This window comes from Cyanistes caeruleus, chromosome 3 (genome assembly GCF_971803275.1).
Source record: "Cyanistes caeruleus chromosome 3, bCyaCae1.hap1.1, whole genome shotgun sequence".
Classification (NCBI taxonomy): domain Eukaryota; kingdom Metazoa; phylum Chordata; class Aves; order Passeriformes; family Paridae; genus Cyanistes; species Cyanistes caeruleus.
In genome coordinates this window covers 56,821,948-56,848,734 of record NC_141703.1, presented here as the reverse complement: position 1 = coordinate 56,848,734, position 26,787 = coordinate 56,821,948, and the positions used below count along the sequence as shown (strand labels likewise).

The window sequence follows — 26,787 nt, the reverse complement described above, 5'->3', positions numbered from 1 at the left end:
ATCAATAGTAGAGCCAACAAAATAAACTTGTGTCACCTGATTTCCATATTCCTTCTATACAGTCAAAATATAAAAATAGCTGTCTATCAATACACATGAATGTATAGAGACAGATAACAATACGGATGATCTAGAAAGCTTTGTGACTTTTTCTACAGTTAGTTGGCTGCAGCATGTCAATAGAATAATACATAAATACAGCAGAAGCCTTGACTACTTCTTTTTTACATAATCAACTTTCAAGTATCTAAATTTGGGCTCCTTGTCCAGATAGTCTCTTCTGTATTATCTACAGTACCTACAGTTATTCATCTTCTGTTCCTGTCTGTTTCATGCCTTCATTATCTCTTACCTGCTGCGACCTCTTAGCCACTGTAACCTTCTTCCCCCTCTAATCTCCCTCCTCCAGTCCACTCCAAACATTGTGGCCAAGGTTATCTTTCTTGTTCACAACTCTGATCATGTCAAGTCCTCTCTCAGTGGACCTCGGGTGGTTTTCTGTCTCATTACTCGACAAGGTCAAATTTCTCCTCTGAAATTTTGAGATTTTGCAAGAGTCTGCCTTAGTCTACCAGTGGACTGAGTCTTTACTCTTTCCTGGCTCTGATACAGTCCTACTTACTGTATCATTCACATATCTCATACATGACTTCCTTTTTCTATTCCCAGAACTACTCACTGTCTAAAATATCCTCTCTGTTCTAACCTGCCAACCAACTTAACACTCCTCTTTTGTGTTTCTTTGTGCATTCTGTGTAAATTTGTTTATGAGTGCTTTGGAGCAAGAGGCTTGTTTTTGAAAATACGAGGTGTTTGTGAAGTTGCAGGTAGAACAATGGAGTTGAAGAAATAATTGTGAAATTTACTTCATCATTTTGCATCACACTGTAAATAAATATACAAAGTATAATTTAAATACATTCATACTAAGTAAACAAAAGAAATGCCTCCAATTCTCTTCTCCAAATTTATAGTGCAGCAAAGGAAAGGAATAGCAGTTACTTTGTGTGAGTCAGATATAATTGACAAATTTCATTCCTTCACCAGATTGTCTCTCCTTTGAAGGCTGACCACAAACAGCTGATACGTATTTAAACCACAGCCTGGACTTTATGGTGGAGTAAAGTTTACTTTTGATTCTCACTAACATTTGACCCCTGAAAAAATTATATGAGCTCTGTGAGTTTCTCATAAGAACCTTGAGCCACAGTTAATTTTGAAATCAATATGCTGCCTTTCAGAAAAACAGCTCCTACTGAAAAAAGACAGGTACACCTAAATCTGTAAAGCAGAAAAGAAAAAAAAGAAAAAAAAAAAAGAATAAAGTGGATCATGGAAAGAAATCATAGGCAAGGTATATAACAATTAAAAATGTTAAGCAAAAGTTAATGGCAGCAATTCGATTTCTCTCATCCTTACAAAAAAAAAAACAAAAAAAAAAAATAGACACAACAGAACCTTTTATTTCTAGGAGTTTCCTCAGGCAAGGGGCATTTCAGCTTGTTTATCATACAAATCTCCCCCATAATTCAGCTATTAAACAAGATTCTATAATCTATTGTCAGTTAAATTAATGTTTGTAAATATTTACTGCTGATGGTGGTATAATACCAGAAGCATCTAAGGGCAACTGCTATGAGTTTTATTGATAGAAGCAGTGGGAAATGGAAAGAAAAACTTGCAGCAGCAAATCAGTAACTCTTTCTGAAGCAAATGCAGTGTATGTAATATATTTCTTTTTGTTTAGCTATGAAATGAACTAACAAAAGAAATAACAAAACAAACTCTGGCCACACAAGATTTGCATCTTGATATGCCATTAACTTGATTAATTAGAAGTATCTTCATAAACTGTGATATATAGACAAATTAAAAAAAAAAAAAATCTGTATCTGATGCTACTGTGGGAAAACAATCCCCCTCTCCAAATCATCAAAGTAATTTGAACAGCAAAAGAGATAAAAATGTGTCATTATAAAGTGATAAAGGAATTAATCTGATTGAGAGCTCAACATACAACCCTGATCACTAGCTGCTTTAACTCAGACATGCTTTCACATTTGTGACACTTCACACATCTGGAGACACATGCCAACTATTTATCTATCTGCTCTAAAAGTGTTAGTAGAAGTTTTTTCATTATTCTTTCTTTGAAATACACCAGCAATGCTAGAAATATTGATACCTATAATGAAAACATGTTGTTAAATTCAACCACACCTGTTAATGTCAGGTGTAATTGCACTGGTTTTAGTAAAAATGTACCAGAGACTCTACTCCCACTTTGTGGTGCTACTGAGTTAGTGTTGATAATGACCAAATCTAAATATTTTGGTTGTAAGCACTGTATTTGAAAAATGAAATTAAAAATTCAAATTTCACTGAAACAAACTATCCATTCTTTTTCAGTATATCTCTGAACCAAATTAAAGCAGAATTTCAGTGTGGCAGCCAAGTATATTTATATACTTAATTTTAAAGAATTTTCATTACCTTTTAATAGGATAATTTTTTATTAGCTGGTATGATAGAAATCTTCCAAATTATTAACCCCAAACAAAAATCATTATATATTTTATACATACATACATACATATATATATGTATATATATATACACATTATATATATACTATACTACAATTAAAAAATCACCCCTATTTTGAGTACTACAGTGTGTACTTTTGCTGCCTCCATACTGAATGGCAAAATTTTATAGGAAGGCAGGAAGGAGGGAAGGAAGTTAGGAGTTTTGTTTATGATATGACAAGAGTCAAGCACTGTTGTTAAGCCCACAGGTCTCAGTTTCCTTGTTGCTGTGGAACACAGAAACTTTCCATTTAACATACCAATTTTCTCTCTGTGTGATTTTCAGTGCTGTGACATTTAGAAGGGATGACAAAATCTCAATACTTGTTTATTCCATAGGTCAATATTCCAAATAGTTGTCTTGATACATTAGAAATGTTGGCTGCATTACTGTTAATATTGACACCTGATATTTACTCCACAGAAGGAAAAAAGGTCATGCTTTTATCATCTCTTTCTTCCTAATTAATTGCATAAATATGCTTAATACTGGAAAGGACCTGTTAAACCCAATGAAAATTTGTTCTGTTCAGAAGGGTAAGTGCTAGGCCTCGGTTGTACTATAGCCAACTATTAAGTGAATTAATAATTTTAAATTCATGCCAGTTATGCACAACAGCAAGTCGCCCAACATACTGGTATTTGCATAACTCTGTATATTAACCATCTTTGCTCCCTTTATGTGATAAGGTGTGAACACTAATTATTGTAATTTTTCTTTTTTGTTCCAGTGACTGGAAGGAAAACATGTATTAGAATCTACCAGAGAGCATCCACAGCTTCAACTCTAAATGAACATACTGAAAAAGAATAATGTCTCCAAACAGAATAAAGAGATTTAGTATTAATATTCAAATTTATTTTAGTTTCTTAGTAAAGGCCCTACACTTTGTGTATGTGGGGATTTAGTGATGTATTGTTTAGGTCTGACAGGTGTAATTTTGTTTTGTATCTTATTTTAAAGTCTTTGAACTAGACAGCACAGACAATAATTTGATGTCTTTGAGGACTTTCAAAATCCTCCTGTGAGTTTTTAACATTTTTTTTTTCATGCATTTACTCTATGATAAGTGGCTTTTCACATGTTTGGGTCCAATTCCCAGGGTACTGTAGCCAGTTTTTTGAGAGAATTGCTGTTTACTACAAGACAATAAACAATGGCCCCTGTTTGTGAATGCTTTCTCATAAAGTCTGTAAACCAAAGAGTTTTCTACATGAAATGCTTTAGAAAAGTCACAAGCAAACTTCAGAATTCTCCTCACTCATTTGTTAAAAAAAAACCCAACCAAAAAAACCCTAAAAGAAGTTGAGATTAAAGGTTCATTAGTTAATTGCTTTTCTTTATAAATTCAATTGCATGGGGACTTCTGTGATTTTTGTGTCACATGGGCCAAACAATATCAGGATGATCATGTAGGTGAAGGCTGAAATCTAGTTATGCTTTCATGAGCCTTTAATAGGAAAATGAAACAAGCAACTATTTGGTCTGCGAGAGAGCAGGATCAGGACTACAGTCATAATATCATAGAGACAATTTATGTCTGCTGAAAAGATGAATGCTATACTAACATGACTACAGCCTTTAAAAATCAGAGACAATGATCAGGAAGAAAACAGCAAAGCAATTGAAAGTGCATTTCTTCAGCAGTTTTCTATACAATTATGTGCAGTAATAAGAGTTCAATAAGTCTTAATTCAGACATTTTTGTGACCAAATATATTTCATACAGCTTGACAACTCATATTAGCAATTATTTTTTTCTTTCTTGTGGTTGTATGTGGTCTTCTCCAAAATGCAGGTTTTTTGATAGACATTCATCACAGTAGGATGAGAACATCTAATACTAGTGCACCAAGCGCTACAAATTAATCTACTTTAATTTTGGCACCCTTGCTTGAAAGAAAAGTGTGTGACCTTCTTTATGTTCATAAATTAATATTACCTACATACAAATTTTGCATATATTTTCATTAAAGCCAGCTAAGTAAAGAGAAAATCCTTGCAACTGAAGCAGAAACTTGTTGAGGTGTAAAATGGTCATTATTTCTTGTGGGATTTCATTCCACTGTATCAAGTCTATCCACCAAAGATGTCAGTCCCTCTCCAGATAAACTATATCTATGTCAGACTATTCTGAGACAAAACCCCAAAACCAGTCAACCAACTGTCACAAAGAACTCTCTTTTTGATATCCTGAGTCATTAAGCACCTTCAAATAAGGCTGAGATGTTGAACTTGACTGGTGAGCTCTGAGACAAGCTTTGTGCCCTCAGACATCAGGTGGAAGCGAGCATTACGGAGGGTGTGCACTGCAGCACCCTGGCAGACAGTTTCCCAGGAAGTGAGGGTGTGTTTAGGGCATTACACAAACGATGTAAGTGATCCTGGATCATCATTCGCCATAACCAAGTGGTGTGTTCTTGTACCTCAGAGATGCTTATATACCCTTAGTTTGTCTTTTCAAATAAGTTTTTAATTAAGAATGCAAATTTTACTTCTTTGGTAAAGCTTTAAAGAACAATCTTCCAAAAAGCGTTTCATTTAGGTTTGATATGAGTTATTGCATGCCAAACAGGAACCAGCTATTAAAAAATACAGAGTAAAAAAAGGATAAAAAAACTAATTATTATATTCCCTACATCTAAATAAATGTATTTAAAATAACTATGCTATTTTAGTAACATGACTGACTCATTAGCTCTAATTTAAATACCTGTAGTGTAAAACAAATTTCACCTTAAAATATTACCCCTCCCAATATAATAGACCCTCCTTTATGCACCACAGTGGACATACTTAGTGGAACAGGCACATGGTAGAAGTTGGCCCTTTAAATATTTAATGCCTCTGCACATTAAATAAAACTGTCTGCAACATATATTTTGTAGTGATTTATTTGCAATTCAGATGTTATCTCTAGATGTATGTAAAACCGTTAAGTCTGCTAACAATTTTAGAAATTATAATAAAACAGAAAATTGTAGCAATTCATTTATGTTAATTTACTGACACTAAATTCCTCAGGGCAGCAACCATGAATACACTTTCTTACATAAAACTAAACCTGTTTTGGTACCTAACACATTAACATTACGGACAGAAATGCTGCCCAAGATTTATATCTGCATAGATTTCTTTGTTTGTTTATCTTACTTTATTTTCTTAATTTATTTTTTGCATAGTTTATCCAAAATATGCATTTAATTAAAGAGTAAATTTTTTTTTTATGTACTCATTGTTAAGATGGCTTAAAGGACCTAATTTCCAGGACACAGACACTTCACAATTTTAAAAAATCAAGCCTGCTTAATATGTCTTCCATGAAGATAGAAAAAGTCACTAAGTGTTTTTAGTGGTCTCAAGGAAACAGTATTTCATATTTTAATTTTAGGATCTGTTTTTGTTTTTGCAGCAGGTTATAGGATTTTTTAAATGTTAATTTTGCACCTTGGTTATTACATTCTGTTCTGGCTTTTTTATAGCACTGGCTTCTGACTAATCACTTATGACAAGACTGTAAGACAACAGTTTGCCTGCAGAAAGGGGGATGTATAGCAGCACCATCCCAGGAGCAAACAGAGAAGGGAATTATGACTTTTAGAAACATTATTTCCTCTCTCGCTTACCCCTGGCTCTAAGGGGGGCACAAACCCCTACTGCTCTGTGCTGGCAGCCAACTGTCAGTTCAGCTTATCTCAGATGGCCAATGTGTTGAGGGGATGAAGCCAAAGTCCTGCATGGCCTTGAGCACCAGCTGCCAATGCCCCATCAGGACAGGGACCAGCAGCCCCACACAGGCTGCTGTCATCACTCTCCAGCTTTTGCTGTGACCTCAAGTCACACTAGCCCATGCCAGGAAACAAGCCCTCAAGTATCCCTTATTTTCCTGCATAGTGGGGATAAGAGTATTTGACAATCCTATTTGGTGATTATGCCACTGAAACCAGTATAGAGACCTCAATTTGGTAGTCAAACAAGGCAAAACAATCATCTCCAAACCTATTACCTGGTTGTTTATATACTGGACACATTGGGCAAGAACCTCATTCTGTAGTACCTGAGAGCAAATTCCTCACAGGCAGATCCCTCTTCTGGATTCTCTCCTGCCATCAGGAGATGAAAGGGAGCTTCGTACAAATAAATGGCTTGTGTTGCACCTACAGTCGTGTCAAACTTTGAAATCCTCATGCTCTAGACAGCCTTGCCTTGCTGCTAATTGGTATGTTTTTCTTTAAAAAGTGAAGATTCTAACCTTTTACTTTGACAGATATGTGGGCAAAATGCCACACAACATTTTGAAAGCTTATCTATAGTCTGCTGTTTACAAGTCTTGTTTATGTTGGAGCTCACATAGGAGTATACAAATGAAAATGGTTAGCAGGAACAAGACTGGAGGGTTGGTTTCAAATATATGTGTAAGCTGGCAAAGAAAGGTTATCAGCTACAAAATATCTTAAGATGTTGCTTCCTTGCAAAAGGCATACAAACATAACACTTGACTCAACAGATTTTTTTATTATCATAATATATTCCTAGTTGTGTCCCTGAACTTTTGGGATGGAGAGCAAAGACAGTTTCATTACCTGTTTTGGTTTGGTTGTTTTTGCCTTAGGTTTTGGTTTTTTCCTTTTAATCTTCTGAAATTACAGCTAGGAGAGAGTAAATGGGATTCCATCTCTCTGAGAGATTTAACAGCAGAATTGTTTACAGAGTTGCAATCAGTCCTGTTTAAAGTAGAGCTACTAACTGCATAACTAAATAAGGGAATACTTTAGAAACAAAAGGGTTGAATAATATGTAAACTTAGCTTGTAAAATCTTTAGTGTCCAATGTATAAGAAATTTCACACACCCTTAGGAGAGTTTGAAATTTTCTCCAGGTGTGCAAAATGCTAGCTAAGAAAAACTAAAATGAAAATAAAATAAATATGGAAATAACTATAGTACATGATATCAATATTATATAGATACATACAATAGTATATCATTATATAATTTTTATTATGTTATTATATTATATTATTATATATAATATATTGATAACAGAAATCTGGCTTAGTTCCTTTGCTGTTGCTGTTACTGGTTTTGTTTCCAGTATGAACTTTATCTCCTGCAAATTTATACACACAGATCATGTGGTACTTACAGTTCAAGCTTACTCTCTTCAGGAAAGTGGAACTTGATTTCCAGCTGCACTTGGAATTCAAAAGTTTCAAAGACGATATCTTCATCCCACCTGGAGAGTAATTGTAAGAATAGTGGCAGAGGTGAATTTCTGTGGATCAGGATTACTAAGTACTTTACAGGTGAATTATTCTGGAGTCTTCCTCAATCTTTTGCTTTCTACCAATACTGGCAGGTGGCAGCTTCAGCTCTGGATACACTAGTCTTCCTTCACATGAAAATTCTGACACATCTGACTGATGTAACAGTTTTCAATCTCTAAGTAGTGCTTTGTGGGGAGAAAGTGAGGCATTGAACTTTACCATATTTCCTTGTCTACAGACAGTAAACATTAGCTCCAAAGCAATTGTAATACTGAAATACTAGAAGAGAGAAGAGATTCAGTGACATGCTGTACTGAGATTTCAGTGAATTCCAATGTATTAATTATTATTAATAATAAAATTATATTCTTTGGGATCTTCCTACATATGAAGCATGAGAAATATCCAGTAACTTGCCTAGATGCTGTCGGGTCAGTAATTTTGTTTGATATATTGTTTGTTTTAATGAAGAAAATTAAAATATTTTTCCATACCAAACCTCACTGAGAATAATCTTAAAGACTACTAGGTAGGGTCTTTTTCTTAGAGTTCTTCCAGCACATGATTTTGCCCTTAAACAGCTCTCATGAAATACCTTTATCAAGACTTTTGTAAGGGCCTCCTTTTTTATTTTATTTTCTTGATCTTTCATATCATCAGATATGTCTAGAAATATTATTTTAACTACAAAAGCCTATAGTCACAGAACAAGGGGGAACTGCTTTAAAATGAAGGAGGGTAATTTTAGATTAGGTATTAGGGAAAAAATCTTTACCGTGAGGGTTGCAGGACACTGGTACAGATGGCCCAGAGGACTTGCTGATCTCCATTCCTGGAGGCAATCAAGGCCAGGCTGGATAGGATTTTCAGCAACCTGATCTAGTGAAAGGTGTCTGTGACCATGGCAGGGGTATTGGAACTACATAATTTTTAGGTCCGTTCCAGCCCAAATCACTCTATGATTCTATGATTTTGGCTTCTCCAACTTTGTCCTGTATCAGTACTTCTATCTGCAAAATATAAATCATTTAGCCAGATCTTTGAGTTTTACCTTTTCCTTATAGCTAGCACTATCTGCACTCCCAGGAAAATTTTAAATCTCAAAGATAAGATTCTACCCAAAACAAAGCTTGATAAAATATCCAAAGTTAGAATAGAAAATGTGCAGATGAACATCCATTGGCTGGATGTAAGACACCAGGTCTTCTTGTCTGTGCATGGTCCCAGTCTGGCTGCTCTGCAGGTTTGCATGTTATGCACAGTCCACTCCCCAAACCCAAGAGAGTATCTTCTTTCCTTCCCCTCTAAGATTTACATAGTAGCTCTGTTCCCTGCTTTTCTCAGCATTTATTGGAGTTTCTGTTCACTCTTGATTTTTTTCTTTCCCTTCTTCCTCCTTTCTCCTTTTTTATCCTGCATTTCCATAAATTTCTTTATTTGACCATTCCCAAGGAAGTCATAATATTTCCAGAGTGCAAATGAAGCCAAAGGGGAACAGAACAACGAAAAACTGTCCTGTCCTGCCACATAATCTTTAGAAGACATAGGAGACATTAACCATTAACAATAACTGCAATCAAATTAATTCTGTCTACAAAACCAAGTATTTAATAGAATTTAATTTTTTTTATAATTTCTAAACAAGTATTTAAATGAGTATATTAGTGACAGGTCTATGTGCTCTAATCTCTAACAAACTTGTCACAAACAATTGACAAAACAGATTTTCATCAGTAAAGTACTTTATTATTCAGTGAAGCAAAGCATATTGTTGATCTCTATATGGTTTGATCTAATTTACTGTGCAAACCAAAATCGTCAGGTTTAAGAAAAATCCATACAATATTTGCTTCAGAAAAGTTTTAAAATGCTTCAGAGAATATCCTTTAATTGAAAATGTAGGTATTTTCTTTTCTTTTTTTACAAGATCTAGTGTCTATATTTACAGTATATTCCTATCTCACTGATACTTGCAGTGTGTGCATTATGCTAACATGCCAAGTCATATGATCATATTACTATGCCATATCCTAAGTCCAGCACTGGCATCATGTTACAACCAAATGGATCAAGTGTTTTATTTTAAAATGGTTTATTTTTTTAAAGGAGGCTATGCAAGTAAACACACCAGCCCCCTTGAGCATTATCTGAGTGTCTCTGTCTTGTCATCATTCTGCCCAGCAACTCTATGAGCACTGGACAATTTCAGTTAAATTTGCAAGTGCTTTAGAGGTGGTTTTAGTTTAAATTTCATTTCAGTGAGTGGTTATGTATGCAACATAAATTGATACCCTGAGAGATGTAAAGGTAGCTGTTGTACTTTTCCAGGCAACTGCTGCCTGGCCCAGCAGCAAGTACCTCTCAGCCAGCCACTCGTAGCTGCAGGGCAACCATCAGACACAGGAGGAATCTGGTAGTAGTGGCAGAGGGAAAATTAAAATACACACCTGTAGGAAACCGGTTTTCAGTATTTCAATTGCTCTTAAAGAAATTATTTTTTAAAAAACTCATTAAGAAAACTTCTCAGTCTGTTTGAAACACACTGGGTTTTATCTCAGTATGCCCTGTTTTCACTGCAATAAAAAAGTAAAAAATGTTTCTGTATATTGTACTAAATAATCCTTAAATAATGTGCCTGAAAAGAGGCATAAGAATGCAGATCCTAAGAACCTTACATCTGGCCTAAAACTCATCCTTTCTGTAAGCCAAATGAATGTGTTTGTTTGTGTTTCCAAAATGACACAGGTACAACTATAACCATAATATTCCTATATAGAAGCCACAGGTATCAACTCTTTCGGTGAGAATTTCAGACTTCCTTCCTACTAATTCCATTTGCCTGAAGCCTTTTAAACAGCCCTGTACCCTGCTTCAGCACCCTTTTCCTACTCCTCTCTCTTCTTGGGTCCTATCCTCCCATTAGACCACTAACATCATTTACAGACACCCTGTCTTGCCTTTACCTACTGCCCTGTTATTTTGTATTTTCTTTCTCATCATTTCTCTCTTCTACATGTCCTGCTGGTGTGACCTCACAATTAAATTGACATAAAACTGCTTACATACAGAGCAACAAAAGGGGTTTCATCTGTTGCTCTGTTACAATTTCAAAACAATATTAACAAACAGAAAGAATGTCCTTTTGGTCTATGCAAGTTACACTACTTTGCTAATATGGGATGAATCAAATCTGTGGAATGGTTTCTATAGATTTCATTGAGCTTCTGGACAATGCTTCTCTTACATTTCCCTAGATGCCATACAATTTCTCATTTTAATTGTTATTTTAACCCATTTTATATTACTGCTATGAAAAATAAATCGTGCCACACCAATTTGTTGATCACCCTTTTAGTCTTTTTAAAAGAGAAATGGATTTTGTACGTTTTAATCCTCAGACATAGTAACTGATCTTAATGACTGCATATTTTTAACAGTTCATTTACCTCATTTTCAGATTCTGTAAGAATGCTTGATGACTACCATTTAGTTAGGTGCTTTCTGCTCTTTAAGAATATCACCACTGACACCTTATACACACCCACATCTCTTCCTTGCTACTAAAAAACAGTTGACCAGAGGAAATGTCTTAATTTTCTGTGAGTATTAGAGTGCAGAAATATAATTTCTCTCCAGTACTTTCTGGTTTATAGGTATGGCTAAATAATAGGCTGGACAGTTTTGTCATGGCTTCCTCACACAGGTAAAGCACAAATTTGTTTATTAGTGGGTAATTAATTGTCTTATATATGGATTCTCTGTTCTTCAAATTTCCTCCTTGGCCTTTCTAATTTTACTTCTTTCTATTGTTCTCAAGCTGATTGGATTTGGGCTTTCCCAATGATACATTTTAGGCTCAAATAACTTAAATACTGAACCTTGACATTTAACTATATTGATCTTTTCCTTGCCTCCTTATTTTCTTTTAGTTGTTTAGGGATATTTGTTCTGAGACTTCTGTGCTATGCTTAAGAACCCTCCACACCAAGACAATAGATTTTCATCTCAACACTTCTGATTGAGGTTATTTCTTATTTATTTCCTTTTTTATTTTTTGAAAGAATAAAGGTTTATCTGTCTTTGCTAAAGATAGAGTAATAAAGTACTAGATTTCATCATGCACACACAAAAAAAAAATACTGAATACTGTTATGTTTTAAAAAAATCAATTTTAAAAATGTTTGGAGATGTGTCCTCTTACTACTTATTATTTTGGTTAACATCAAACTATGTCTCCCAATAAGCAAACACTTGAAGTATTGAAAAGTAGCATTCCAAAGCATAATTTAACTCTACACACAGTTAATTGTTAGGGCTGTTCTACTGGACTTTGCTCCTCTGTTAAGCTTCTCTTATACAGAGTATTTAATGTGCTTTTCTTGGTTTGGCAGACAGTGCAAATCTTCTATATGTGTATTTCTATTATTAAGGATTTGTGTTTTTCTATGTATTAGCCTCTCCACAGTCCAGCTTTCTCTCCAAGCTGTTAGTAAGCACTTTTTTATTTTGTTTCTTTTTTGTTTGTTTTTTCAGCAATAAATACAAACTACATATTCAACATATAATGACATGGCACAACATATGGGTATTATTTGCATTCCTTTGCATTATCATCATACATTTAATTTCCAACTCTTTTTTGTGAAAAATACAACAATTTCTGGTGAATAAATATGAAATCACGATGCCAGTCTAAGCTATCAAATATGTAATGTGTGCTAAAAAATTGACAAAAAAGTATTATAGATATATTGTAAAATCATCCCACTAATAAAATATTCATTACTTTCACAGGTGGATTAAAATCAATAAATGCCATTTTGTTGTTATAAACTGTCTGATGCAACAAACATCAGCCTGACAGAGGCATATATTCATATGTGGGCATGATTTTTTAAGGTGTATTTTTCCAGTTAGGCATCTAAGTCTCTACTGGGTTTAAGAGACACAATCTGTAAAGATGCCAAGATGGCATGATTTCCAAGAAATCATTAAAAATAATTTAAAATCAGCCATACCTGAGAATGGATATTAAAATGCAGTCCTGCTGAACTTGACACCACAAAACCAAAGTGACTTGTAGAGCAAGGAGTTTCATTTATCATTATCTCCTGGCACTCAGTCAGAGGTTTGAAGATCCAGTGCTAGTGTTTCAGTTTTTATTTCTCCTCTAAGTATTCCATGCATGTCGTTGGTATCAATGGATTGTTGTAAGCTGCAAGATGTTTGATAAAAAAAGACAGATTTTACAAGCAAAGACTCAAGTTACTTGTATAAAGGGTTATATAGTTTTTCCCTTAATTCAGAGTCCTGAGTACCTGTTTTACAAACTGCAGAGTGCCCTCAAATGTATTGAATTCATTGTGGAGTCAGAGTATTTATTGTGTAATGCTGAGTCATATTAAAAAAAAAGAAGAAAAGTACTCACTAGGATGGAGAAATAAGTGATGAAGACACTAGCCTCCTCTTCCTCAAAAAAAAAAAAAAAAGGAAAAAAGATTCATCCTGGGTTTCGAGGCTGTTTTTTAAAGTAAACATGAGAAACACTGTCAGAAATATATTGCCACCGTAATACAAACCTTTTTTTGTTTTGTTGTTTGTTTTTTTTTTACTCCTGCTGGTGTGCTTTTATGCTCTGAAAGGAAACTAGTGTTACCCCACATGTGTACACAGTTAGGCACAGTGTGTAACCCGCAGTATGTGTGTATATACACACGTATACACACATGCCCCACAGGCTGCACACACACGAGTTATACCCCAAATGCAGCAGTATCTCTGGCACGCTAGAGGGAGCCATTACATAATTGCAATGACCCTTTTTTTCCCCCCCTCAATTAGCAGAACTGGCGTGGAAAAATCTCTGGATATTCTGAGACATCCTGGAGGTTTGGCATAAGCCGCAGAATAAGGAGAAGAAAGCAGAGGACTCAAGTTGCAGTCAAACGAGGTCTCCTGATAGCTCAGGGGCTTACGCTGGTGTTTGTTCCACTTTTAATACTGTGCTGCTTTTATAGGGAACTTCTCCAAATACGTGACTTAGCCGAATACGCTAAATTCCCTCAGCCAATCTGAAGCCCTCATGCAGAAAGCAAAGCCCATTTTGTAAACATATCTTTTATTTCATCTATTCGTCGCTCTCACACAGAAAGTTGGCTCGGCTGAGAGTAGTGGTTTTCTGCTGCCACTAATGTATGTATAGTTTATTTATACACTGCGTTTTAACACGGCATTAGTTCTATAACGGTTACCAGCAGACTCGCTCTGGATGGCAAACTATCCGTTTCACAGCTACAAAGAGGTCCTCAGGACGGGAAGATGGGTCTGGAAAGAACACTTATTTGAATTTATAAATCTGCAAGACTTTTTCCAAGTCAAATTATATTTATGGACATAATAACTCAGGGCTGAAGGTTATCCTATTGAGCAAGGCAAACGAACAGCTGCCTTAAGTGACTCTTTTAAGAGACGCTCCTCAAATAATTCAGGAGCGCCTTGTAAGTGCTCTAGACTTTATTTTCTTCCTCTTTTTTTTTTTTTTCCTTTTCCTTTTTTTTTTTTTTTTTTTCTTTCTCCTTTCCCCCTAAATGATTCTTGCTACTTACACGCTCGTCACAAATGGCAGCTTCATTTCCGTACGCACGGGTCGAGACCGGCCCTCCGGCAATCCGAGCACGCACCTTTCCAGCCTCAGTCCTCCCCCCGCCACCGCCGCCCCCGGCCGGGAGCCTCCCTTGCGCGCCGGGGGTGGGGGCGGCCGCTGCTGCTGCCCCCGGCCCCTCACGGCGCGGCCGCCACCGCCCCGCTCCCCGCGGGCAGGGCATGGGCTCCCGCCCTCGGGAACTGCCCCTCGGGGAAGGCGAGACCCGCTCGGGGTGGCTCCCGCAGGGCCGGGGCGGAGGTGGCGGGGGTGTCCCCCCCATCCACACCCCGCTTCTCTCGCCGCGCATCCCCGGGCCGGCCGTCACTCGGGGACCGTGCGACGGAGTCGAGTCCTCGCCCTCGCGGTGCTTCGGGCGAGTTCGGGGGCGTCGCGTCCCCCCCGCTTCCCCACCCGTCAAGGCGGAGGACTTGTTAACACGTCTTACAAATAAATAAATAATGGGGGCGGGGAGGCAGGGGGGAGGACGCGGCGGGGGCCGGCGGGGGCCGGGGGCGCGGCGCTGCGGCGCGCGGGCGGCCAGACACCGCAGCCCGCGCGAGCCGCCCGCGCGCCCCGCGTCCCCCTCCGGGCCGATCTAATCAATGACACCCAGCGCCCGCCGCGGCCCCGCCCCCCGCCCGCCCGTCCGCCCGCCTCCTCCCATTGGCCGGGCCGCGCCGGGGCCGGCCGGCGCCGCCGCCGCCGATTGGCTGGCGGGGAATCCGTATCAATGTTTAAGCCGCGGCGTGAGGTGAATAGAGGCAGTCGGCGAGCGGCGCTGGGCGAGCGCGGCGCGGCGCGGCGGCCCCGCGAGTGCTGCAGTGAGGGAGGCGAGGAGGGAGGGGGAGAGAGAGAGGGAGAGAGAGCGAGCGAGAGAGAGAGAGAGAGCGAGAGAGCGAGAGAGCGAGCGAGCGCGAGGCAGAGCGCGGCTCCAACTGTTGAATTTTCACTGAATTCTCCACTTACCTGCGGGCTGGCGAAATGGATCTGGTTTATCGGGGATCGGCGTTCGCTCCGCGTGCTGCCTGGCTAAGACTGGCGACCGTCTCTTTGCAAGGGGCCACCCATCAATGAGGCAGAGAAGAATATTTGTTTTTTCTTCTTTTGCGTTTGAAAGCCTCCCTGCCACACGTTGCAGAATTAACTGTGTACTTTGGGTACGGACTCAAATAAAGGAGAAAAAAACAGTGCAGAACTGAGACTCGGAACTAGATCTGTGAGCTATGTGTTGGAAACCTATGTTTTTATTGCTTTTTTTTTTTCTTTTAATGTGAAAGATCTCTGCTTTATTTCACACATAACACTGAGGAAAGGTGGTTAAAAACACTCAGCAAAGCAGGAGACAGACGCGCCTCTGTGCCAGTGAGTGGATAACAGCCTTGTTTTCCTGATCCTCAGTCTCCCGGAGAAAGAGGTATAGTAAAAGTGTAGCTGGATCTGACACCCCCACCTTCTCCTTTTTTTTTTTTTTTTTTTTTTTTTTTTTTTTTTCTCTCTTTCCTCCTCCCTCTTCAAAATATAAATCTGATTAATTTTTTTTTTCCTGTCTATAGAGTGAGTCAGAGAAGCGTTAGGAAGAAGCTGCAACTAATGTCTGTGAAGGGAGGAACATGAGGCGATAGTGAATATGATTTGTTCCGCTGGATCTGACTCATCCAAGCAGATTGAAACACCTGCATTTCTGGACTTGCCATTCATTTATTTCAGGTTGTTAAAAGAACCTGAAATAAAATTTTGCTACCCTTTCCCAATATTTACCTATACAGTGTATCACTAGGAAAGGTGTATATCAGAGAGGGGGAACGCATCTGGCATTGCTGCCGCTCTTCTCCCCTGTACCAAGATGCTCAGAGAGACTGAAAAGCTTTGAAAGGACTGCAAAAAATGCAGCACACTGATCGCGGAACTGCATAGGTTTTGATATAAGTGATTAATTAATCGATTAAAAAATCTCCCACTTTATTCATCGCCAGGATTGTTTTTCCTCTTCTTCTCCCCTCCCCTAAATGAAGAGGACTAGGCGGCAGTGTCATTGGAAGGAGACGCTGAATAGAAAGAAAAGAGAGGCACTTGATAGCGCAGCCCTGTGAATACAGAGACTGTTTCTCTTTTAGCGAGAGACTAAGAAAGAGAGAGAGAGAGTGTGTGTGTGTGTGTGTGGTGGCTTTTCTTTCTCCCCCCGCCCTCCCACCCCCTCTCTTGCTCTCCTTGCTTTTTTTTTTTTTTTTTTTTTTTTTTTTTTAATCTATGCGTCCAGCCATGGGTTGCCTGTTGCTTTCCTCTCGGCTGGGGAGAAAAGCAAACTGGAATTAAACTGCATCGAGAAAAGTGCAGCTCCACAGACACGCATACACACACATACGCATAGATACACGGAGAGAAAGGATGTGGTGGTGGCGGCGGCTACTGGCCTGTCTTAAAGAAACCCAAGTGTGCTGCTGATTGAGCACGGGCTGAGCTTTCTCTCAAAATATATATTTACTACTAGTGATGAAGGTCAACTGGTGGGTTTCTTAATTTTTTCACCCCAAAAGGACTGGTGGGAGGCTGGTAGTAGAGGGAGAGAAAGGAAGCTATAAATCAGAACACTAGTTTTTGCTGGGGGGATGGTTTGGCTTTTGGGTTTTTTGGGTTTTTTTTTTTAATGTGTTTTGTTTTCCCCTCTTGCCCTGCAATCCTCATTCCCTCTCCCTCTGGTTCGGGAAGGAAACAGTGATCCAGGGTGTACGAGACAGAGAGGGGGGAAATACCGACGGCAGCGAGATGCAGCTCTCCGCCGCAAGCAATGCAAGATTAGATCTCTAAATGCAGCAAAACACTCCCTGAAAACCAACAACCCCGCGGTGCAATCAGACATTTCACTGCCGCTCACTGCACACGAAGAGGGCTTCAACAACAAGCTGAGACTTTTTTTCCCTTCTCTCTCCTACCCCTTCACTCCATCAGTCGCATCACAAGCGATGAGTAGCAAATAAGCTTTTTTTACCTCTGCTACCGACCTGTGACCACCCCCTTTTCCTATGTATATATAAATACACATATTTAAAAAGTATTTCTGATCGTTTTTAGAAAAACAACCACTGCCGCCGATTTTTTTATTATTGTTATTATTTTTATTGTTCTTTGTACATCTGCTGGGATTCAAGGATCGGGAGCACATCGCCTGCTTGGAGGAGATCTTTTGCAAATTTTCTGATTTTTGAAACCCTCCCACTGCCGAAGTTGGACAGACGAAGTAACTGCGAGGCGACTGCAAGCAAGGCAAGCTCTTGCTGAAACGCTGCCGAAGCTGCTCCCTCCCTCCCCCCGACCCCCCCGATTGCTCCCTCCCTCTGAGCTACATGGTCTATTTGCTGCCTCTCATCCTGTGTCTCTGCAGATGTTTTAGAGCAACAGGTTCGGGAACTTGAAATATAGGGGTGGGGAAAGAGAAGGAAAAAAAAAAAAAAAATCGAAACCAGAAAGGAAGGAAAAAAAGAGCCGTCAGAGGAGGAAGAGCAACCCCGGCGCAGGAGGCAAAGAAGACGGGGACAGCCCTGGTCGTCGCTGCTGCTTCTGCCGCCCCCACCCCTGCTCGGGGATGTACCTTTCCATTTGTTGCTTCTTCTTCTGCTGGGCTCCCGCCCTGTCGCTGAAGAACCTGAATTACTCGGTGCCGGAGGAGCAGGGAGCGGGCACGGTCATCGGGAACATCGGGCGCGATGCGCGGCTGGCGGCAGGCACGGCGGGAGGCGGGATGCTGCCCGCGGAGCGTGGCGTTCCCGGTGGCGGCCCCGGCCGCGGCCCCAAGTCCACCTTCCGGGTGCTGGAGAATTCAGCCCCGCACCTCCTGGACGTGGACGGGGAGAGCGGGCTGCTGTACACCAAGCAGCGCATTGACCGTGAGGCGCTGTGCCGACGCAGCGCCAAGTGCCAGCTGTCCCTCGAGGTGTTTGCCAATGACCAGGAGATCTGCATGATCAAAGTGGAGATTCAGGACCTGAACGACAACGCACCATCGTTCCCCTCTGACCAAGTGGACATGGACATCTCGGAAAATGCTGCACCAGGCACCCGCTTCCCCCTCACCAGCGCCCACGACCCAGACGCTGGGGACAACGGTCTGCGGACCTATCTGCTCACTCGTGACGACTACGGCCTCTTCTCTCTTGATGTGAAGTCCCGTGGTGATGGCACAAAGTTTCCAGAGCTGGTCATCCAGAAGCCATTAGACCGTGAGGAGCAGAGTCACCACACCCTGGTGCTGACGGCATTGGATGGCGGTGACCCACCACGCTCGGGCACGGTGCAGATCAACGTGCGCCTCATTGACTCCAATGACAACAGCCCCATCTTTGAGGCAGCCTCCTACGTGGTAGAGCTGCCAGAGAACGCACCACTAGGCACGGCAGTCATCGACCTCAATGCCACTGATGCCGATGAGGGTACCAATGGAGAGGTGCTCTACTCCTTTAGTGGCTATGCACCTGAGCGTGTCCGCGACCTGTTCAGCATTGACCCGCAGAGTGGCCTCATCCGTGTCAAGGGCAACCTGGACTATGAGGAGAGTGGCCTCATTGAGATTGATGTCCAAGCTCGGGACCTGGGGCCCAATCCCATCCCTGCTCACTGCAAGGTCACTGTCCGCCTCATCGACCGCAATGACAATGCTCCCACCATTGGCTTTGTCTCCGTTCGCCAGGGAGCTCTGAGTGAGGCTGCCCCACCAGGAACTGTCATTGCCCTGGTGCGGGTCACCGACCGTGATTCAGGCAAGAACGGGCAGCTCCAGTGTCGGGTGCTGGGCGGTGGCGGCGGGCCCGGTGCCGTTCCTTTCACCCTGGAGGAGAACTATGACAACTTCTACACTGTGGTCACCGACCGACCCCTGGACCGTGAGGCACAGGACGAGTACAATGTGACCATCGTGGCACGTGATGGGGGCAATCCCCCGCTTAACTCCACCAAGTCGTTTTCTGTCCGGATCCTTGATGAGAATGACAACCCACCCCGCTTCAGCAAGAATCTTTACGTGTTACAGGTGCCTGAGAACAACATCCCTGGAGAGTACCTGGGCTCAGTCTTGGCCCAGGATCCTGACTTGGGCCAAAATGGGACAGTGTCTTACTCCATTCTGCCTGGGCATGTGGGAGATGTCTCCATCTACACCTATGTCTCTGTCAACCCCACAAATGGTGCTATTTATGCCCTGAGGAGCTTCAATTATGAGCAGACAAAGCACTTTGAGTTCCGCGTGCTGGCCAAAGACTCGGGTTCACCCCATCGTGAAAGCAATGCCACAGTGCGCGTCACCGTGCTCGACGTCAACGATAATGCACCCCTCATCGTCCTGCCCGCCCTCATCAATGACACCGCTGAGCTGCAGGTGCCACGCAATGCTGGGGTGGGCTACCCTGTGGGCACCGTCCGTGCCCTGGACAGTGACTTTGGGGAGAGTGGGCGCCTCACATATGAGATTGTGGAAGGCAATGAGGAGCACCTCTTTGAGATGGACCCCACTAGCGGTGAGATACGCACCTTGCACCCTTACTGGGAGGAGCTCAGCCCTGTGGCTGAACTGGTGGTAAAAGTCAGTGACCATGGCAAGCCCAGCCTCTCCGCTGTGGCCAAGCTCATAGTCAGGGCCTTGGCAGGGCCCCTGCCCGAGGCTGGCGAGCCGCAGGTGAATGGCGAGCAGCATCGGCGGCCACACTGGGACTTGTCGCTGCCGCTGATTGTGACGCTGAGCACTGTCTCCATCATCTTGCTGGCTGCCATGATCACTATTGCTGTGAAGTGCAAGCGAGAGAACAAGGAGATCCGCACCTATAATTGTCGCATTGCCGAGTATAGCCACCCTCAGCTGGGAGGAGGGGGAGGCAGTGGCGGGGGAGGAGGAGGCAGTGGCAGTGGAGGGGGCAAGGGCAAGAAGAAGAAGATCAGCAAGAATGACATTATGCTGGTGCCCAGTGAGGGCGAGGACAGCCGGGGTCCCCTCAATGTCATGAACGTGGTGAGCAGCCCATCCCTGGCCACCTCACCCATGTACTTTGACTACCAGACCCGCCTGCCCCTCAGCTCTCCCAGGTCTGAGGTGATGTACCTGAAGCCCGCCTCCAACAACCTGACTGTACCCCAGGGACATGTGGGCTGCCACACCAGCTTCACAGGGCAAGGGACTAACGCCAGCGAGGCTCCCCCGAGCCGGATGTCCATAATTCAGGTAGGAGACTTTTAGAATACCCTGGACCTCACTTTAGACACTGGTTTAACTTTCCCTTTTGTCTGCAGTGCAATCTGCTGTAAGGCACCACTGGAGGGACCAACACAAGTCACTAAAGAGAGGTGGACTTAATGAAAGTGGAACCAGACCACATCTGGTGGGTCTGGTTCTGCTGTCAAATTGATGTTTCCCATGTGATTCAAAAGAAAATGCCCGCTATAACACAGAGTTACGGCAGTGCCAAAGAGCTGCACGTGAGAGTGTGGGTAGGCATTTAATTCATTTGAGGCATGCTGGGGTATTTTCCCAGGAGACAATCAGACAGAGGTGGGCACTTCCACAGGTTTCACTTCTCTTTGGTTTGGGGTGGAGAAGAGGGAGGGCATTTCTAAAGTTGCAATACCACCTGCAGTAACTAACAGGACAGGGAAGAAACTGCACACTGAGGACATCTATTGCAACAGTGCATTATAGCCCTCCAATCTTCTATGTAAATATGAGCCATTGTTCCAAGATGTATGGTTTAAATTTTTTTAATTTCCTTCTTTAGAATATATATCCATAAATATATTTTTTGACAGTATCATTGGGGCCCCATTGCCTCCTCCTCTCCCCATAAACAACTAAATTTTCAGTGCTGAAAATTCTGCTTAGTCAAATAGAAAGAAAATGTATGTGGTGACTCCCTCCTACCTCCAAATGTTAACAAAACTTACATCTTGTCATAAACCAGCAAAAGAACTAGTCAGATTTCCAGTAGCCTGAGTCAACATTGATGATTGCTTTATAGGGAAAGACTTACATGCTCTGTCTTCTACCAAAGCTCATTTAGAAATTATAGCTGGGCTGCATTCTGCTGCCAATTATATCCCCACTGTCCTCTACTGACTTTTGAGAATGTGAGAAATGGCAAAATTTGGACCATTGGATATAGGGTACTAATCAAAGAATGACTTAATTTTTAGCAGGTAGTTTAAAGTCCAAACTCAGAAGATTTATTTCAGAGCAGTGAACTTGCAGAGTGAAGGTGAGGGCAGAAATTGGCTCCAGTTGATTTAATTTAAAGTATTACTTCATGATTAATGCAGCTTAATGTTCAAACACTACAGGTATGTTCCAAAGTGATTTTTAACGTTCGGATTGAAAGCAGGCTCTGGATAATGACTATTAAATATATTTGAAATGTCATATCTGTTTTATCCTGTGGTTCTCCTGATATGCTGTTCTGAGTCATAGGGGAATGAGCTGAGTGTATCAGAAGTGACACAGACTCATTTTGTGTATGCAGCTAGTGGGAAAGAAGCTGCACCGTAGTCACTTGATGTACCTAAAGAAGATTCATAATACCTTGGAGTTACCATGCCCTGTGATCTGTGAACACCAAATGTTCTACTTGCCAGCTGTATCTAATATTTTAAACTGAATAGAAATGGCCAAAGGTAATTGGCAGTTTAAAGAACCAAAATTCAAGTAACCGATGACCTGGAAATGGAACATTTATAACTGGAAAAAAAAAAAAAAAAAAAAAGAAAGAAAAAGAAGGCTGCCTGTACAAGGTCACTGTAAACTAATCCTCAAATGACTATTGAGTTGTGTCACAGAAACAATTTCATTTTATGCCTATCATGAATTTGTGTTGCTATCAATTAGGTGAGTGGAGCAATACTTAAAATCTGAAATTGATTTTAACAAAAAGTGACACTTTAGGAAAGAGTTTAGGTTAGGGCACATCCAGAGATAATTTGATTTATTATTCATGCTTTAAAAACAAATAACTTTCCATGACACTTGTTTAAGTAATGTCAACTTTTTTTTTTACTGTAAAATGGAGTTGTCAGAAAGCTTAAAAGAAAAACACTCCACATTTTTTTCCTACTGACAAGTGTAATAGTTACTAAAAGACAGATAATTATACTTTCCTACAACCATGTAATGTCTATATAAAGCAATTAATTAATGTATTGATGCTACTGAATAGTAAAGTTTCAATTGTAGTGTAAAATCCCTATGGAAAATATGATTCCTTTTTTTTACAGTGTTCACTGTATAAGATCAATCATGATTTTTTTTTCCCCTGAAATCTATATAAAGCTAAAAGAGGAATTTCCTCCCTTAAAAAGTGTGTTGTGGTTTCTATAAGAGTTTTCATTATGATGACTATGGAAAATGTTAACTGGAACTGCTCATAACATATACTGGTATATCTAATGCTGGTCTTGTTTTTCCTCGTTATCTACACAGAGTGTTTTGGAGGTTTGCATGGTCCAGTCAGTAGATTAGGAAACATTCCATTTTACCTAGTGCACAACCTGTTCAAACATACTTATTGATACTATATTTTGTAGCTGTATTGGCAAAACAGACACAGTAGGAAACAGTGTAGTCAGTTTCTCTTTAGGAAAAGCTCAGATTTAAAGTAGCTGGAGGGGAAAATTGATCCTCTTCCCTGTACTTTTGCATTACTAAAATACATTTTGTATTCTCCATCTCCACATCCCTGGAGTAAATTTTATATAAAATTTGCATTTAGAATGTAGGCACTGCTTTATGTCTGGTCCTGTACTTCTGCCTCATGTAAAATTTAAACTGCAGACTTAAGGAGAAACAGTAAAGAATCAGCCCTCTCTCTGGATCTACTATATCTTTAATCACTCCAAGAAACCTGTGTCTGCATATGTAAATTACACAGTTAGGAATCAAAGGTGTAGGCAGTGGAAAAAAAAAAAAAAGAAGATGAAACAAAATCCAGCTGCTTTATCCTCTCATTTAGTTAATCAATCCAGTAAAGCAATTTTCTTCAGTACCTCAGTAAGGGGAAGGTAAACAATTGTGTAAGGGGTCTGTAACAAATGTTCCCATTAGTTTTTATAGATATATTTTTGAAACATGATAGTCCCATACTATGTAATTCATACAATGAAACTGCATTTCTTCATTCTCATTTTCTTGGCAACCCTTTAATTCTCTTTAAAACTTTATATATGTACTATGTATCTTTGGAGATGTATATACATGCTAAATATTATATTATTACTTAGCACATCCAATTGATTCTATAAATATTTAATAGCAAATAAATAATTTCTTTCTCAGTAAGATCCAAATTTTCTCACTCTTATTAGGAGTGCATAATATTTTTTTTCCTTTTGCTTACTAGTAAGACCTAGAGAAGTCAGCGGGCCTTATGGTTCCCTTGTTTCTCATGGATAGTATTTTACTCTACTAATAGCCCAATTTATATAAACAAATACCTGTGGAGTGAAGTGTTACTTAGTGACTAGGGGTTTCAGACTGACCCAAAAGGACCAGCTATTGAATGAAATACTTCCTGATATGGGTAAGAGTGGTACAAACTTGCTTCTCTTTAAGTGACTTCTGTTACACACAAATCACACAATTTGACAGCTTTTGTGTTTGCTCACTACTTTGTAGCATCCACCTATGTACCATGATTGCATGTGTTACTTATATATGAATCAATGAGCTTCTTCAGTACCATAAAAATTAAATAATTCTAACATGCTTATGTACATATACGTATAAAATGTTGGATGTACAGATGAAGATGCTGTATATATTCAGCTTTTACTGGTGCAAGAGACTTGTAAGTTCTTAGGCACTCTGAAAATTGACCATTTGTGAATTGATGCACACCCAAGATTGATGTCTAAATTAAGAACATTGTTTAGTAACGTACTGGGAAGTTACACATCTACACTTGAGCATGTTTCATTGATCTTAACTTCAGCAATCATTTTCTAAAGATACTTTAAAAACAGTGCTTTCAAACAAAAGTCTGTTAAAAATATTTAAATATAGAGCAGTGCTGTACAATTCTTGTTGCCAGGGTCAAAATTCCATGTGACCTTTGAAACACTAAAGATCCAAACTCTTAATTTTTATTGGGGAGAAGGAAAGCAGGAGAAAATGGAAATTCAGCATGGCTGAAGGAAGATTTCTGTTCACTGTAGCCCTTAAAGGCTATTGGGAAAATTTGATTAATCTCATTCTGATGACCTACTCACCTGACTAAAAGAAACAGAATTTTGCTTTATTTTTTAAAAGTGCAGATATCGGGGAAAAAAAAGTACAAGCATACACATATGTGTGTCTCTCCTACCAAAATTCTGAGTTAGTCAGTTTGCCTGTCCCTGACACACCTACTTCTTGCAGATTTCCAGTAGGTAAGAATGGATGGATAAAGGAAAACTAATAGTTTCTTTACACAAGTGGATTCCAGAAATAGGTTTCTCAAAGTGATATATCTGTAGTGTAGAAAACTATCTGCAATATGCAAGTAGTGTTGATCATCCTAGAGATTATTTCTTGCTATACTTGTGGTGCAACTGGGGAGTTTTGCAAATGTATCAGGAATAAGGTGGGTGTGAATAAAAAAAGAGGTGGTCACAGCTTTTGTTAAACAACAGCTGAAAATGAATGACTGCTGAAAGAAGCTCTTGAGCTGGGAATCGCTGTATCTGCTGTACCAGGCACTCCCACAGCATTTCAAGATAAAGTACAGATCATTCTTAATACTTCAGGCACCTGATGTTTATGATGTGTCAATAGATTAATGTCAAGTCCCAGTGCAGCTTCATCGCCAGGTGTCTAGTAGTACCTTAGAGAGAGTCTTCAGGGAATTAAAAAAAAATGTGAACCATATTAGTGCTGTTTTTCTGTCTTTAAATATACTATTTCATACTTTGAGAAACTTCTTCTCAGAAATTTCAAGATTACAAAAAGAAATCTGCAGCTGCTGCATATAAGGAGAAGCAGCTTTCATCACAGAAGTTGCACTCATCCTCATTGATTTAAATTCCTATCTGAAAACAGGTATATATTATTTTATTTTTCATATCTACTACTTCAACTGAGGAGTATTATTCTCTGTTCTCACTAGAACTTGTACAAGGTAACATTTTGCTTGAAGAGGATACTAGAGCAGTTCTAAACATTTGCAAGTTCTATATATTCCAAAGATTCACAGTTGCATATTCTAAGGCTGTATCTAAAGACACTAAGCTGTGAGATTCAACCCTTAAGCTACCTGCCTAGGTATCATTATTGTAGCTTTAACAGTGTTTTGCAAGGCTAGATGTCTTGCAAAATAACTTCTCTGAATGCTTGCATTGTATAAACACAGTCTGCAGTTTTGTGTACAGTCAGGTTTTGTGTTACATTGTTCTGCAGCTTTAGTTTCATTCACTGGATGAAATCCATCCTAGAATTGACTATGTAAGAATTTCAGGATGAAAACTTTTCCTATGCTTCCATAAAGCTTTTTTTTTTTTTTTTGTCAAGATGCACTGCATAGTATAGTGACACGAAACGTATACATTTCAGGACAAGATCTGGCAGCACACCATTCACTGTGGCATCTACACTGGCTGCTGAGATAGACAGAGGAAGCAGAATTGAACTCCTTTTTTTTCTGTTACATCTGTTCTGGTCTTGATCTTGAGTTCCCTGATGGTGATATTTATAGCACTACTATTTTAAAACGATCATTCTTAATATACAGGTCTATTTGAAATTTAAAGAACTTTCCAAGATGAAGAGCTGTAGTAAAGAACAATAAAAATAATAGAGAAAAACAATTTAAGAGTCTAAAGTAGAAATATATATTATGAAAAAGAAAAGTCTTTCCAGAACAGAAGTTCTTGTTAACAAAAAATTAAGAATAATAGTGTCTCTGTAGAACTTGATGTTTTATAAAAGATGCAAAACAAGTTATGCAAGATTGATTGTCACAGCTCTCAACTGCTCTTAGAGTTGTCTGAGCTTTCTACATCTTTGTGTTCACTGTCACTATCTAAACTTAGATGGAAAGATACCTACAAATTTGTGGTTAGCAGTGCAATTTCAATGACTGATCAATCCTTTGAAGAGTTATCTTTACCAACATATTTTCTCAAGTTTCTATTATCTTTCCCCATGTTGATAAAAAGGCCTGTTCTTATTCATAACTCAGTCAATAGCATAATTTTGACTTCATACATGATTTTAGGGGTTCAAGAGTGAATTGTGACTAAGACCTCTATGGAATGCAGCCAAGAATAGTATGATTGGGCCCTTCATTTTGAGCTT

At 39.9% G+C, this 26,787-nt stretch overlaps 2 protein-coding genes across 9 annotated transcripts in view; one reads left to right on the top strand and one right to left on the bottom strand.

The window, feature by feature from the left end:
• The window catches only part of LOC111933400 (uncharacterized), a 30,164-nt gene extending 15,169 nt beyond the window's left edge, over positions 1-14,995 (bottom strand). The window contains exons 1-5 of the mRNA XM_086881152.1: positions 14,461-14,995; positions 13,284-13,321; positions 12,874-13,070; positions 8,631-8,865; positions 7,735-7,824 (exon numbers count right to left, since the gene is read on the bottom strand). Of these exons, the coding sequence (XP_086737278.1) occupies positions 12,974-13,070; positions 13,284-13,321; positions 14,461-14,805 (480 nt within the window). The 5' untranslated portion in view covers positions 14,806-14,995 and the 3' untranslated portion in view covers positions 7,735-7,824; positions 8,631-8,865; positions 12,874-12,973. The remainder of the gene's footprint in view (positions 1-7,734; positions 7,825-8,630; positions 8,866-12,873; positions 13,071-13,283; positions 13,322-14,460) is intronic.
• A 263-nt stretch (positions 14,996-15,258) lies between these two features.
• The window catches only part of PCDH17 (protocadherin 17), a 90,485-nt gene continuing 78,956 nt past the window's right edge, over positions 15,259-26,787 (top strand). For 4 of the 8 annotated variants that reach the window (XM_086881150.1, XM_086881147.1, XM_086881148.1 and 1 more), the window contains exons 1-2: positions 15,310-15,912; positions 17,205-20,700. In XM_086881150.1, coding sequence (XP_086737276.1) covers positions 18,079-20,700 — 2,622 coding nt within the window. In that variant the 5' untranslated portion in view covers positions 15,310-15,912; positions 17,205-18,078. Of the gene's footprint in view, positions 15,913-17,204; positions 20,701-26,787 lie in introns of all 8 variants that reach the window. The other 4 variants (XM_086881145.1, XM_086881149.1, XM_086881144.1 and 1 more) reach the window with 4 other exon arrangements.